We start from the raw sequence: 12,680 nt of genomic DNA, 5'->3' as shown, positions 1-12,680 counted from the left end.
TGGTTGATCCCCGGTTCCCGTTTTCGGATTCCGGGTTTTTCCTGTTTTAGGGATGACAGAAATGACGGGTATGCAGGTTGTGCCATCCTGATCAGGCACTCTGTCCCCTTCTCCCAAATTCCTCTTCCTCCTTTTAGCCAGCATATCAATGCCGTGGCTATAAAGGCCTTCAATATTTCTTTTTTATCACTTTACATTCCTCATCCTAATCCTTCTCTTGCTCCTGAATTACTCTCCATTTTCTCTGCCCTTCCATGCCCCATTCTTGTTATGGGAGATTTTAACTCCCACCATACATTATGGGGCTCCTATTACTGTGATGGATTTGCTCCCTTGTTGGTGGACATTGCTGAGGATGTAAATTTATGCATTCTTAACGATGGCTCGCCGACTCGTAGAGTTTACCCAAATCAGAATCCTCGTTCCGCTGTTGATCTAACCCTATCATCTCCCTCCCTATCCTCACAAATCTCTTGGAATATCCTCCCATCGTCATTTGGAAGTGACCATTTCCCTATCCTTCTTTCACTTAATAACAGATCCTTCACACTCATCAAATCATGCCCACTCTTAAAATATAGACTCAACAACGCTAATTGGTTAGCATTCGCTAACTCGGTTGATGCCATGTTGGACTTTCTCCCTGATTTTGTGAATGATGAGAATGTCGTTGCCTGCTACGAACTTTTTCTTAATGCGATCAAGTCCTCTGCTGATGCCCATTTTTCTATAAAAAATACAAATAAAAAGACTTTGCTTTCCCCTCCTTGGTGGGATGAGGAATGTAAGGTCATGGTCCAACAGAGATCTGAAGCCGAAGAGTCATACACAGTCTCTATGACTCCACAAAATTTCATCAAATATCAGCGTATTGATGCCAAAATTAAAAGACTGTTTTCAAAAAAGAAAAAGCAGGGTTGGACCAACTTCTGTGAATCTCTCAGTCCCCGGTCTCCACCTCAAACAGTTTGGACAAATCTTAAGAAATTTCGTCGTTCCCTCAACTCAGAAAATCCAAATGCCAATAATCCCTCCATATGGCTTAATGATTTTGCTGCTAAGCTTGCACCCCCCTTTGTCCCAGACAAGGATAGCTTTTTAATGTTGCAACCAACATCCGCATTAGAAGATATGGATAGCCCCTTTACTCTCGCAGAACTCCATACAGCCCTAAAGGGACTTAAGGACTCGTCGCCAGGGGAAGATGGCGTGCCCTACTCTTTCATAATTAACCTTAGTGATAAAGCTAAATGCGTCTATTTGAATTTAATTAATGCTTTTTTCTCAGCAGGAATCGTCCCGGAATCTTGGAAGTCCCAAATTATTATCCCCATCCTCAAACCAGGAAAATGCCCTTTGGACCCAAGTTCTTATAGACCCATTGCTTTATCATCTACATTAGTAAAAGTAACTGAACATCTCCTGAAAAACCGCTTGGAATGGATAATGGAAAGCAGGAATATTCTCTCGCCCTCTCAATTTGGCTTTCGAAAGGGTTTGAGCACTCTTGATAGTCTCAGCATTCTTACGACAGGCATTCGAATAGCCTTTTCTAACGGAGAGTACCTTGTGGGTGTTTTTCTAGATATTACTTCTGCATATGATAATGTTCTTCTTCCGGTACTCAGGCAAAAACTGCAACAGCTGAGTATCCCTCCGAGGATGACTCATTTCATATGTAATCTGCTTTTCTGCAGATCAATTTCTGTTAAATACCAAAATTGTATTCTGCCCCCCCGATTAGTCTGGAAAGGTCTCCCGCAAGGCTCAGTCCTCAGCCCTCTGCTTTATAGCATTTATACTCACGATCTCGAGCTGTCTGTTAATAACTTTTGTAACATTCTTCAATATGCTGATGACATTGTATTATATCTTAGATCTCCTTCAGTCCAAAACTTAACATTGCAATTAAACTCTGCTTTGCATTATCTTGACCTATGGCTCTCTGACCATGGCTTATCTTTATCAGTAGATAAGACTCAGGCAGTTGCTTTTACACGAAAAAGGTTAATCCCCATCTTTGATCTGTTTTGTGGGGATCAGCGTATCAACTTTGTCAATAAGGCGAAATTCTTAGGCATCATACTCGATAACAAGCTGAACGGAATTTGTCACTCTGAGCATATTATCAAAAAGTGTGAAAAAGGCATTAACGTCCTCAGAGCAGTCTCAGGTGTCTGGTGGGGAGCTCACCCATACTCTCTCAAACTACTGTACAATGCAATAGTTCGTAGTCATTTGGACTATGGACTATTTGTTTTAGACCCATTTAATAAATCTGCATCCGATAAACTCAATAAAATCCAACATAAATGCCTTAGAATAATTATAGGAGCTATGAAGTCTTCTCCTACTAACGCCCTGCAAGTTGAATGTGTTGATCCTCCACTTCAACTGAGAAGACAATTTTTATGCGACCGCTTTGTGGTAAAATCATTACAGCTGTCCTCTCACCCTCTCTGGTCCCGTTTAAACATACTGTCCCAACTATGCGATCGCCCTAATAGTAAATCCTTGCTATTAGACAGTTTTTTAAAATTTACAAAACTCCCTCATCCTATATTAAGATTCAATCTTAATCCTCTTTTTTCCACTCCATTTAGAGCTCTTGTCTATAATCCTCCAATTGTCACAGACCTTGGTCTAATCAAAGGAGCCCCTGATACAAATGTTAAGTTTCAAAGAATTTTTCATCAAAACTGGTCAAACCACCTCCAGATATTTACTGATTCCTCTAAAATATCCCCTGATAGCTGTGTCGGTTCAGCCTGTTGGATACCTAAATTCAAAATTATCCTCCAATTTAAATCCCCTCCTGAAACATCAATTTTTTCTGGTGAAGCGATTGCTATTCTGGAAGCAATCCTATTTGCCCATTCACATGACTTAAGACAGACTGTAATTCTGACAGACTCTTTGAGCTGCCTGCTCGCAATTAGGGAAAATCCGTTTCGTAGCAGGCGAAGATTTTTTATCATTCTTAAGATCAGGGAAGCTTTGCTTGCCTGCCATCAAAAAGGGTTGGAAATATTACTAGTCTGGATTCCAAGCCACTCTGGTATAACAGGCAATGACACTGCAGACTCGTTCGCTAGATCTGCTATATCATCTGGTCTAACTAAGCATTTTAATAATTCTACTCAGGACTTGTGTGCTCTAGCGAAAACTCACCTTGATAAATCCTGGAACTCTCTTTGGAAAGCATCATCAAAATCGAAGGGTAAATTTTATGCTTCTCTCCAACCAGACATTCCAAGGCGACCTTGGTTTTCTCTTCACAGGCAAGCTAATCGTTGGGTCACCACAACTATCTCTCGTATTCGCCTTGGTCATGCATGTACTCCCATACATCTGCCTAAAATTAAAGTTAGAGATCACTCTTTGTGTGAATGTGGTCTAGACGAAGGTTCCTTATCCCATATATTGTTCTCCTGCCCCAATCTCATTCATCCTATATATGACGTTCTCCCTCCTAAAGTCCCTCGCCCTATTAACGTTGAATGTTTGTTAATGTTTGTGTTTAGTCCATTTTGTAAATTTCTATGTAAATATATTGAACGTAATAAGATTAAGTTGTAAATTATTTTGTGATTGTTGTTATGCATTTTAATAGTAGTTGCCTTATTTTATTTACTTTTTATGTAATTATTATTGTTGTGTTGTTTTAGGTTATGGGTCTCCAATTCGTCTAGTGCTATTATGCCTTCAAAATTAATTTGAGCATGTAATCTCGACCGAACCGATCAATCTCCATCGTGTCTTCTCCATCGCACGTGACATTGGCGAAATAATCTGTGCCTCTTTGGCACAAATAAAAGCCACAAAAAAAAAAAAAAAATTATTACTTTTTTTTTTAATTAATTTTTTTAACTCTACATTGAATACATGAATTCCATTAATATTGAAGTTATTAATATGCTTTATGTTAATTTACTTATAAAACTAATGGCATATGTCTTTGAACGGCATTTTGTTTGTATTTTGTTTAACTAAAAATGGTCTGGTTAATGGAATAGTGGAACACATGGACCTTAATTAAAGATTACTTTATTAAATCAGTGTATTCAAAAGTAATAGTAGTAGACATACATCGTTGATCTTGCTTTCATTGATTGGGCGTTACTGATAGTCAGAGGGCAACAGTTCAAACCTTACTTTTATTTACCTTTACAAGACATATGATCCATATCTGTCCGTCCCGCATTGATTTGTTAAATAAAAGAGAATTTGGCATCAATTTAATAAAATTGTTACAAAGGTATGATGCAAAACCAGAAGCGTCAATATTTCAATGGTTTACGATCCGCCAAACGATGTGAAAAGGCACATGTTCCAATTTTTACCCCTAGGATTATTATTGTTCCTAGCATTAACTTTAGTCTCATTTGGAGGAATAAATAGGAATATTAGAATTTCCTTGAAATGGGGTAAAAAAACCATAGGGCTCTTCTGTTCTTACAACTATAGGATGGTGTGCTCAACAGTAACATAAGTTACCCAATTTCTTTCGCTGGTTTTCAGGTTATGGTATTTTCTTTCCCAAACTGGTGATAATGTTTAATTTGGCATTCAATAACTACGTGAAACGCTTCTATATTGAATAATAGAATTGATTTGACGCTATGCTCATACAAATTCAATGCAACAAACTCATAAGATCAATTTTTATTAATAAGTGTCTCGCAAACTCCGAGATACAGTTCATTGTGTATTCCGAGTCCGTATTTAGTAATTGCTTTGGCTATCAGGCACTATCGGGGAAACGATAATACGGTGCATTATTGATGGACTTTTGGTATTGATTGACTTTGTTTAAGATAAATTGTTGCATTTAATGAAATGAATTCTATTTCAATTCTTAAAAATTAGCTACTTATTTTCTGACTGATTATTTTCCTCGGAATGTATTTTCCAAATCGTTAGCAGATATAAATTTTGTTTTTTTATATTATGATTATTTTCGTTCTTTCTTTACAGTCTGTTTCAAGATTTTCGACATGGATAGAGATGGGATTTTGAACAAGAAGGAACTAAACGATATGGTGGAGATACTGTGCACAGTCGCCAATGAGGCCCTAAAGAACCAGGGCTCGCGGTCCTCCACGCCCTCCGACGCGGAGCCCGATACCGACAAAGGTTTCGATCCCGATGTCATATTGCTCAACCTCAGGGACAAACTGGTCGTGGTACCAGATGAAGGCGGTAAGCCTGTCTTTCATCTCGGACCAACGGGCGGTGAAGACATCGTGATGTTGAGTGAGGTAGGTTTCCTACATCGTTATGGAAAATATTATTTTAGTTTGTGTAAGTATGATTCATTGTTCGTTTAAGTAAATAGTCTTTAAGTACTCAAGTATTTGCATAAAAATTATCCGTGTAATATAATGCTGGTACTTTTGTTTTATTACTCAAATTCTCGTAATCTGTATCTAAATTATATATAAGTTTGGTTACTCTTTATCATAAATAGAATGTCGTAAACATTCCGAGTTTTATTATATGTTATTTTTAACAATGAATATGTATGACTTTAAGTAAATTATCTAAAAGAGTACCAAACTTGAAGGACAATAGATTTATAGTGAGCACTTATTCTCTTACACACGTATTTCAACTTCTTCTAAGCTACGGACTGAGCTTCACCAAGTCCGACACATGATAATTATCCCACAATAATAATGACACTAAATGCGAATAAGATAAAAAATAAATATCTGACTGGATAGCGGTCATCGGTCATCCGTTTAAGGCGATGTTTTATAAGGTGATATTTTATGAGCAGAGATGGCCCAGTGGTTAGAACGCGTGCATCTTAACCGATGATTGCGGGTTCAAACCCAAGCAAGCACCGCTGATTCATGTGCTTAATTTGTCTTTATAATTCATCTCGTGCTCAGCGGTGAAGGAAAACATCGTGAGGAAACCTGCATGTGACATAGAAATTCTGCCACATGTGTATTCCACCAACCCGCATTGGAACAGCGTGGTGGAATATGTTCCAAACCTTCTCCTCAAAGGGAGAGGAGGCCTTTAGCCCAGCAGTGGGAATTTACAGGCTGCTGCTGTTGTTGTTGTTGTTGTTGTTGTTGTTTTATAAGGAGTTTCGTACAAGGTATCGACGGAGCGTGCGCTGCGCGCCGAGGAGTTCCTCATCTGGGCGGTGGAGAGCGCGGAGTCGCTGGTGGCGCCCTTCCTCGAGCTGCTGTTCGACGTGTGTCACGTGGTGCTCGGCCTGCGACCGCAGTGCAGGCATCGCGAGCGAGATGTCGGTGAGTTATCGATATTACCCGTTGTATCGCAAGAAAGTCACTATGTATGTGTATTTGTTATAAATGGACATCAACAGGTTACGAGAAGATGGTGAAGAACGGGCGGTGAAAAAATCGTAACAAAAAAGTCAATCGAAACACTATGAATCGGTAGTAGCAGCGGGCCACAGCATTCAAATTAAAGAAAATTGTCTGATCGGATTTGTCTGTTTTTTGGCAGTACTGAGTTGGTTGCGACGCGAGACGTGTCGCGGGCTGGCCGTCGGACAGTTCTGGTACCTGGTGGCGGCCGACTGGTGGAGCGCTTGGCTGCTCTACGCATCCGCCCCGCCACACTCCTGCTGCCGCGCACCGCGCCTCGACGAGCTCGTGTGCGACGACAGCTTCACCACTAACTCCACCGGTAACCGCGTAACCGCGCCTTACATACATAGTTCTATACATAGTTCTGTCGAGCCGAAGTTAATGATCACGTTGAAATTGAAACGACAGAGTCCATGGGTTCCCTCCTGTGGCGCGCCGAGAGCGTGTCGCTGGGCAGCGCGGGCGGCAGCAGCGGAGTGAGCGCGGGCGCGGGGGCGCGGGCGCCGCCGCACCCCGGGCCCGTCGACAACTCGCGCCTGCTGGCGGCGCCGGCGGCGGGCGGCGGCGGCGTGCGCACGCTGACGGGCGAGGGCGGCCACCTGCGGCGCGACGCCACGCTGGCGCAGCACCGCGACTTCGAGCTCGTGCCCGACGCGCTGTGGCGCGCGCTGGCGCTGTGGTATGGCGCGCCCGACCCGCTGCCGCGACAGGTAGGCCCCGGCGCGCCTACCTGGCCCGCCCTCGGTCGCCCGCCCGCACTCACGACCCTCTCGTCCGCAGGTCATACGGCCGCCGAATTCGGACGTGGAGCTGGAGCTCTACCCTTTGCAGCTGAAGATCCTCCGTCACGTTCCCAGTACACAGAGTGAGATTTCAATTATATTAAATGTAGTGATGTGATGCAGTATTCAGTTGCAAAGATGCTAATGTTGTTGAGTAAACATCATTCGTATTAGTCATATTAAAACCGTTTTGCAGGAAATAGTCCGCTGAGCGCACTGGGTACGGGCACGAGCCCGAGCGCACTGTACGCGCCGGCGCCGCCCGAGCGTCAGCTGGCGTACACGGCGGCCTTCTCGAGACTCGCCACCGTCAAGCAGGTGAGAACGACGTCGTTTTAAATAAAATGTCACTCGAATAAAAAAAGTAAACCTTCCTACACTGATGGAATACTTCGTTGACCGTCTGCGTCTAAGATTATAAAATTGAAATTTTATAAAATATGCATCGCAATCGTCAAGGTGACGGAGTTCCTGTGCGGCGCGCTGGGGCTGGCGCGCGAGGACGTGCGGCTGTGGGCGCTGGGCGCGGCCGGCGGCGCCGCGCTGCTGCTGGACGACGAGCGGCCGTCGCTGGCCGCGCTGCGCCTCGACGAGCGCGCGCGCCTGCTGCTCGAGCTGCGCAACGCGGACCTCACGTGGCCCGAGGAGATCGGCGCGCTCGGGTACGCACGCGCCGCCGCGGGGCGTCACGTAGCGTCACGCCCCCGCGCCGCGCGCCCTCACCCCTGTGCTCTGTCGCAGCGCCAGCGCGGCGGCCGGCGGCGTGGGCGCGGCGCGCTGGGTCGAGCGCCGCGAAACGCTCACGGCGCCGCAGATGGCGGGCGCCACGGGCCTGCACAACCTGGGCAACACCTGCTACATGAACGCCGCGCTGCAGAGCGTGAGTACAACACACTCGTTTATCAGCCGAAGTAGTAAATAATTGTTGAACTATCACTGACTCCTCACCTAATCGATCCTTTTCCAGGTTTGGAACACTAGTCCGCTAACGCAGTACTTCAACTCGGGCATGCACCTGTACGAGGTGAATACGACCAACCCGCTCGGGACTAAGGGCATGCTCGCCATGCGCTTCGGCGAGCTTTGCAAGGAGGTAATGTTTAATGTATAAATATATCCGAAGATTTAAAAGGCCTAATACGGAAAATAATTCAATTCAATAAATCGCTTACGGAGCGGTCCATCGCTCAGCACGCGTCCAGTGAGATAACGGCAGAGGCTGCGGTTGCAGGTGTGGTCGTGCAGCGCGCGCTCGGTGGCGCCGCTGCGCGTGCGCTGGTGCGTGTCGCGGCACGCGCGCGCGCTGGCGGGCGGCGGGCAGCACGACGCGCAGGAGCTGCTGGCGTGGCTGCTGGACGCGCTGCACGAGGACCTCAACCGCGCCGCCGCGCCGCCCGCGCCGCGCGCGCCGCCCGCGCCCGCGCCCGACTGCGACACGCGCCCCGACCAGGTCGCGCCGCGTTTTTTTTTTTTTTTATCAATATATTATTTCTGTCTATTGCTTTTATTTACAGTAATTTATTGTGTTTATTTTTTCAAATTGCATTCAAAAGCATGATATTATTCTATTTTTAATTTCTCTTAAATTTCTAATTTATTATTACATTACGCTGTGTCGCGCCGCGTTGCGACACGCGATGCACATCCCCTTGAGTTTGATGAAATATAATAATGAGTGGTCTCGTACGCGGCGCAGGTTCTGGCGGCGGAGGCGTGGGCGGCGTTCACGGAGCGCAACCAATCCATCATGACGGAGCTGTTCTACGGGCAACTCAAGTCCAAGGTGCGCTGCAGTGCGTGCGGACACGAATCCGTGCGTTTTGACACCTTCAACATGCTCAGCCTGCCGCTCCCCATGGAGTCCTACGTGCGAGTCACCGTCAGAGGTATTCGCTTCGATAGATGATCTAACGTCTTGAATATTATATAATAGTTAACCTTCCCGACTCCACTGGGGTACAATAAGGGCCCACAGACTTTAAGATTAATGAACAAACCTAAAAAAATATATATTTTTCTCATTTCCAGTTAGGAAAATAGAAATTATTGACTTTTACTCTACTAAAATATGCATATAAACCTTCCGCTTCATTCAATAAATTTATTGACACCATAGCAGATTCCTTTTAATTATCATTTGTTTCAAATTTCAGTCATACTACTGGACGGATCAGTTCCGGTCAAGTATGGCGTGAGGGTGAACTCGGAAGGAACGTACTTAGACCTTAAGAAAAATTTATCGGAACTTTGCGGATTACCTCCGGAATCGTGAGTTTATCTTACAACTTATACTTACGAATAACCGAGACGGAAATCGATGCTGAGCGAATGTCTGGTGTCCGCAGAATGTTGCTGGCGGAGTTGTCGGGCGCGCTGCTGGGCCGCGTGCTGCGCGACGCGGACAAGGTGAGCGGCGGGACCGCGCACGACCTCTACGCCTACGAGCTGCCGCCCGCCGACGACGACAGCGACGCAGACTCGCTGGACCGCGGTCAGTGGCCTCACTTGAGCCGCCCTGACACATGGCCTTGATCGTTAAACTCAAACTCAAACTCAAATTCCTTTATTCAATATAAAAGCATTACACTTACTTATTGATTGTCAAATAAACACTACCACCGGTTCGGAAAAAGGAACACCCTGACCTGAGAAGAACCGGCGAAAGAAACTCAGCGGGTCTTTTTTTTCTGTTATTTTTTTTTTTGTCAAATTTATAAGGTACATAGTAGTATATGATTAGAAATAGCCAGGAGGCGATCGTTTCATTCCCAAGGTGTGCTATCAAACATAAACTCGCTAAACTCAATATAAACACTCGCGTCACTGTTTCAATTACAGATTTCGGAATAGATTTAGACGAGACCGACTCTGGCGTGACGGAGGGCGAAGCGGACGGCACGGCGGGCAGCGAAGCGGAGGCCGAGCTGGAAGCGGACGCGGAGGCGGAAGCGGAGGCGGAGGCGGGTCGCGGCGAGGTGAGTGTGGCGCACGCGCGCGCCTCCTCCTCGCTCTGCATGCCCGCACTCTTCTGCTTCAAGGTTAGCGCGCGCACACTCAACGCACGCGTACACTACACACCGACGACACACATTGATTTTATTCAAATTTATTAGTTTTTTTTTAATATTTTTCAAATAAGTTAACGTTGTGACAAAAATAGTAAATATTAACTTTTTTATTTCGTTTTTGCAAATTATTTTTTCTAAATAATGATGAAGTATTCTTTTATACAGATTTAGATGAAAACTGATGTTGGAAAAAATAATTATTAATTAATTATTAAAAAAAAAATAGGTTTAATAAATAGTTCAGGTGAGATACAGTCAACTAGACTAAACAATACAAGCTTAAAGGTACTTTGAATAGATTTTTTCTGAAAATATGTATTTTGTTTTACATTTACTTACATCATTGAACTCAACACATCCACGTACCGCTCAATGCACAATGTCTTTTAAATATTATAACTAAAACAAAGTGCTATCCGAAATCGCATGAACCTTTAAATCAAAATAAAGTTATAATGTTTAAAGTCAACACATAGAAGCAGATTAGTTTTTTTTTTTAAAGAATTTTTGAAAACAATCTGTTCAAAGGAATGTAATAATCTATTAACAGCGTTTTATATTTATTGACGATTGTTTTCAAAATTTTGTAAACGTGGCTAGTTGTGTGCATTGTAAAAAGCGTATGGTAATGGAATTTACATTTATTATGTAAATATTTTGTGCATCTGTAAATAGTAATTTAGCGAGCTTCCCACAGATTTAAAATGTTTTATAGTGTTTTGCTTTATTTTTGATGACTTGCATTTTACGGTTTGTTGAAAATACTTAACTTACTTTTTTGTTGTTCATGTAATATGAATTTAGTAGCGAGATTTTTAATTATAATATACAATGAGGTAATTCAAAATTTCACATTTGTATACAAACATCGGCGACGCAGCACCGGCGCCATGCCGGCGCGTTAACGTGCATATCGCAGCCCGTCTGACCCCCCCGCTCGCGCAGCGCTCCCGCTCCGAGGCGCTGCTGGCGCGCCACACGCTGCCCCGCGCGCACGCGCCGCCCTCGCCCTCGCCCAGCGCGCGCTCCCTCGCGCCCCGCCCGCGCCGCCCCGCCTCGCCCGCCGCCTCGTCCGCCTCGCCCGCCTCGCCCGCCGCCTCCTCCGCCGCGCCGGCCGACGTGCGCTACCTCGTCGCCGTGCACAGGCGAGTCCCGCCCGCCCCGCGCCCTTGGCCCCGTCGCGCCCGTCTGACCGCCGTCCGTCTCGGTGTCGCAGGAAGCAGGTGGGCGTGGACGCGTACTTCGTGCCGTGGCAGCGGTCGCGCGTGGCGCTGTTCGGCGTGCCGCTGCTGGTGCGCGCGAGCCCCGGCGCGTCGGGCCGCGAGCTGTACGCGCGCGTGTGGGCGCAGCTGGCGCGCCTGCTCACCAAGCGCGCGCCCGCCGCCACCGCCAACCACGCCACCGACTGGTGAGTACCGCGCGCCGCCCGCCCCCCGCCGCCCCGCCGGGTCGCCGTGCTGACGTGTGTGCGTGTTGCAGCGACGACAGTCTGGGCTACGAGTTCCCGTTCACGCTGCGCGCGGTGAGCGCGAGCGCGGGCGGGCTGTGGTGCGCGCGCTGCGCGTGGCCGGCGCTGTGCCGCGGCTGCGCGCTGCCCTGCGACGACCGACCGCTCGTGTCCTGCAACGGTGAGCGAAACGAAACGAGTCCTGACTTAGCTTATTACAGGACTGATAAAAAAAGAGGCGAGATATCAAGATTCCTACAATGAGCCTATTTACTTATGAAATAGACATTCTATTCGATAAGACCTAACGTTTTTTACACTTATTTGTGCAAACAATCTGGGTGGGTGCCACCTGCTCCTCATATATTCTACCGGCAAGATAAACACATTAATGAGTAAATTTGAACGTCTAGGAACCATACGTGCCCGCAAGCGGTCGCTGAGTGCGCGCTCGGGCGACGCCCCCGACTCCAACTCGCCCATCGCCAAGGCCAAGCTCAACCGGCAGACCAGCTCCCGTCTCGACGACAACGACGTCAGTAACATCCACGATAATATAATATATTTTCTTGTTCAAACTTTAAACACAAGATTCAGTTTAACCCTTTTTAATGTTTATTTGTCAGAACTGTTTCCATATTCTTACCAATCTTTTATAACTTTGGCGGAACAGGAAAAATAAAAATGAGTTCTGTGATTTATTATATACTTTCATAAACAGGATACGTCTCGTCGCGGCTCGTTGCGACGCCTCGACCTGGGTGCCGGTCGTCTGATGCTGGCCGTGGACTGGGATCCCACCGCGCTGCATCTACGGTACCAGGCCGCCAGAGAGAAGGTGGGGCATATATTATATAATCCAGAATTAATATTATAAAATAAATCTGTAAATTATTTCTGCCACCTATTTGTAACGGCAGGCGAGCATTCTACCATTGAACCACCGATTCAGTCGAGATCGCCCAGTGAATTGAGATGGCCCAGTGGTTAGAACGCGTGCATCTTAACCGATGATTGCGGGTTCAAACCC

At 45.9% G+C, this 12,680-nt stretch overlaps 2 protein-coding genes across 2 annotated transcripts in view; both read left to right on the top strand.

Annotated features, from left to right (window-relative positions):
- The window catches only part of LOC124532690 (ubiquitin carboxyl-terminal hydrolase 32), a 41,204-nt gene that overhangs the window by 25,288 nt on the left and 3,236 nt on the right, over positions 1-12,680 (top strand). The window contains exons 5-23 of the mRNA XM_047107716.1: positions 4,978-5,261; positions 6,113-6,269; positions 6,490-6,672; positions 6,762-7,063; positions 7,134-7,218; positions 7,332-7,453; positions 7,595-7,797; positions 7,877-8,015; positions 8,103-8,228; positions 8,367-8,585; positions 8,832-9,021; positions 9,289-9,403; positions 9,481-9,626; positions 9,974-10,173; positions 11,149-11,348; positions 11,420-11,611; positions 11,683-11,831; positions 12,064-12,185; positions 12,372-12,488. Coding sequence (XP_046963672.1) covers positions 4,978-5,261; positions 6,113-6,269; positions 6,490-6,672; positions 6,762-7,063; positions 7,134-7,218; positions 7,332-7,453; positions 7,595-7,797; positions 7,877-8,015; positions 8,103-8,228; positions 8,367-8,585; positions 8,832-9,021; positions 9,289-9,403; positions 9,481-9,626; positions 9,974-10,173; positions 11,149-11,348; positions 11,420-11,611; positions 11,683-11,831; positions 12,064-12,185; positions 12,372-12,488 — 3,251 coding nt within the window. The remainder of the gene's footprint in view (positions 1-4,977; positions 5,262-6,112; positions 6,270-6,489; positions 6,673-6,761; positions 7,064-7,133; positions 7,219-7,331; positions 7,454-7,594; positions 7,798-7,876; positions 8,016-8,102; positions 8,229-8,366; positions 8,586-8,831; positions 9,022-9,288; positions 9,404-9,480; positions 9,627-9,973; positions 10,174-11,148; positions 11,349-11,419; positions 11,612-11,682; positions 11,832-12,063; positions 12,186-12,371; positions 12,489-12,680) is intronic.
- LOC124532689 lies at positions 2,208-3,721 on the top strand. Its single transcript, XM_047107714.1, has 2 exons — positions 2,208-3,220; positions 3,669-3,721. The coding sequence occupies exons 1-2, from the start codon at positions 2,338-2,340 to the stop codon at positions 3,713-3,715; spliced, it is 930 nt and encodes a 309-aa protein (XP_046963670.1). The 5' UTR covers positions 2,208-2,337; the 3' UTR covers positions 3,716-3,721.

The sequence above is a fragment of the Vanessa cardui genome, chromosome 10 (assembly GCF_905220365.1).
Source record: "Vanessa cardui chromosome 10, ilVanCard2.1, whole genome shotgun sequence".
NCBI classification, from domain to species: Eukaryota; Metazoa; Arthropoda; class Insecta; order Lepidoptera; family Nymphalidae; genus Vanessa; species Vanessa cardui.
Note: the sequence above shows the minus strand (reverse complement) of the source record. Positions and strands in the feature narration are given on the sequence as shown.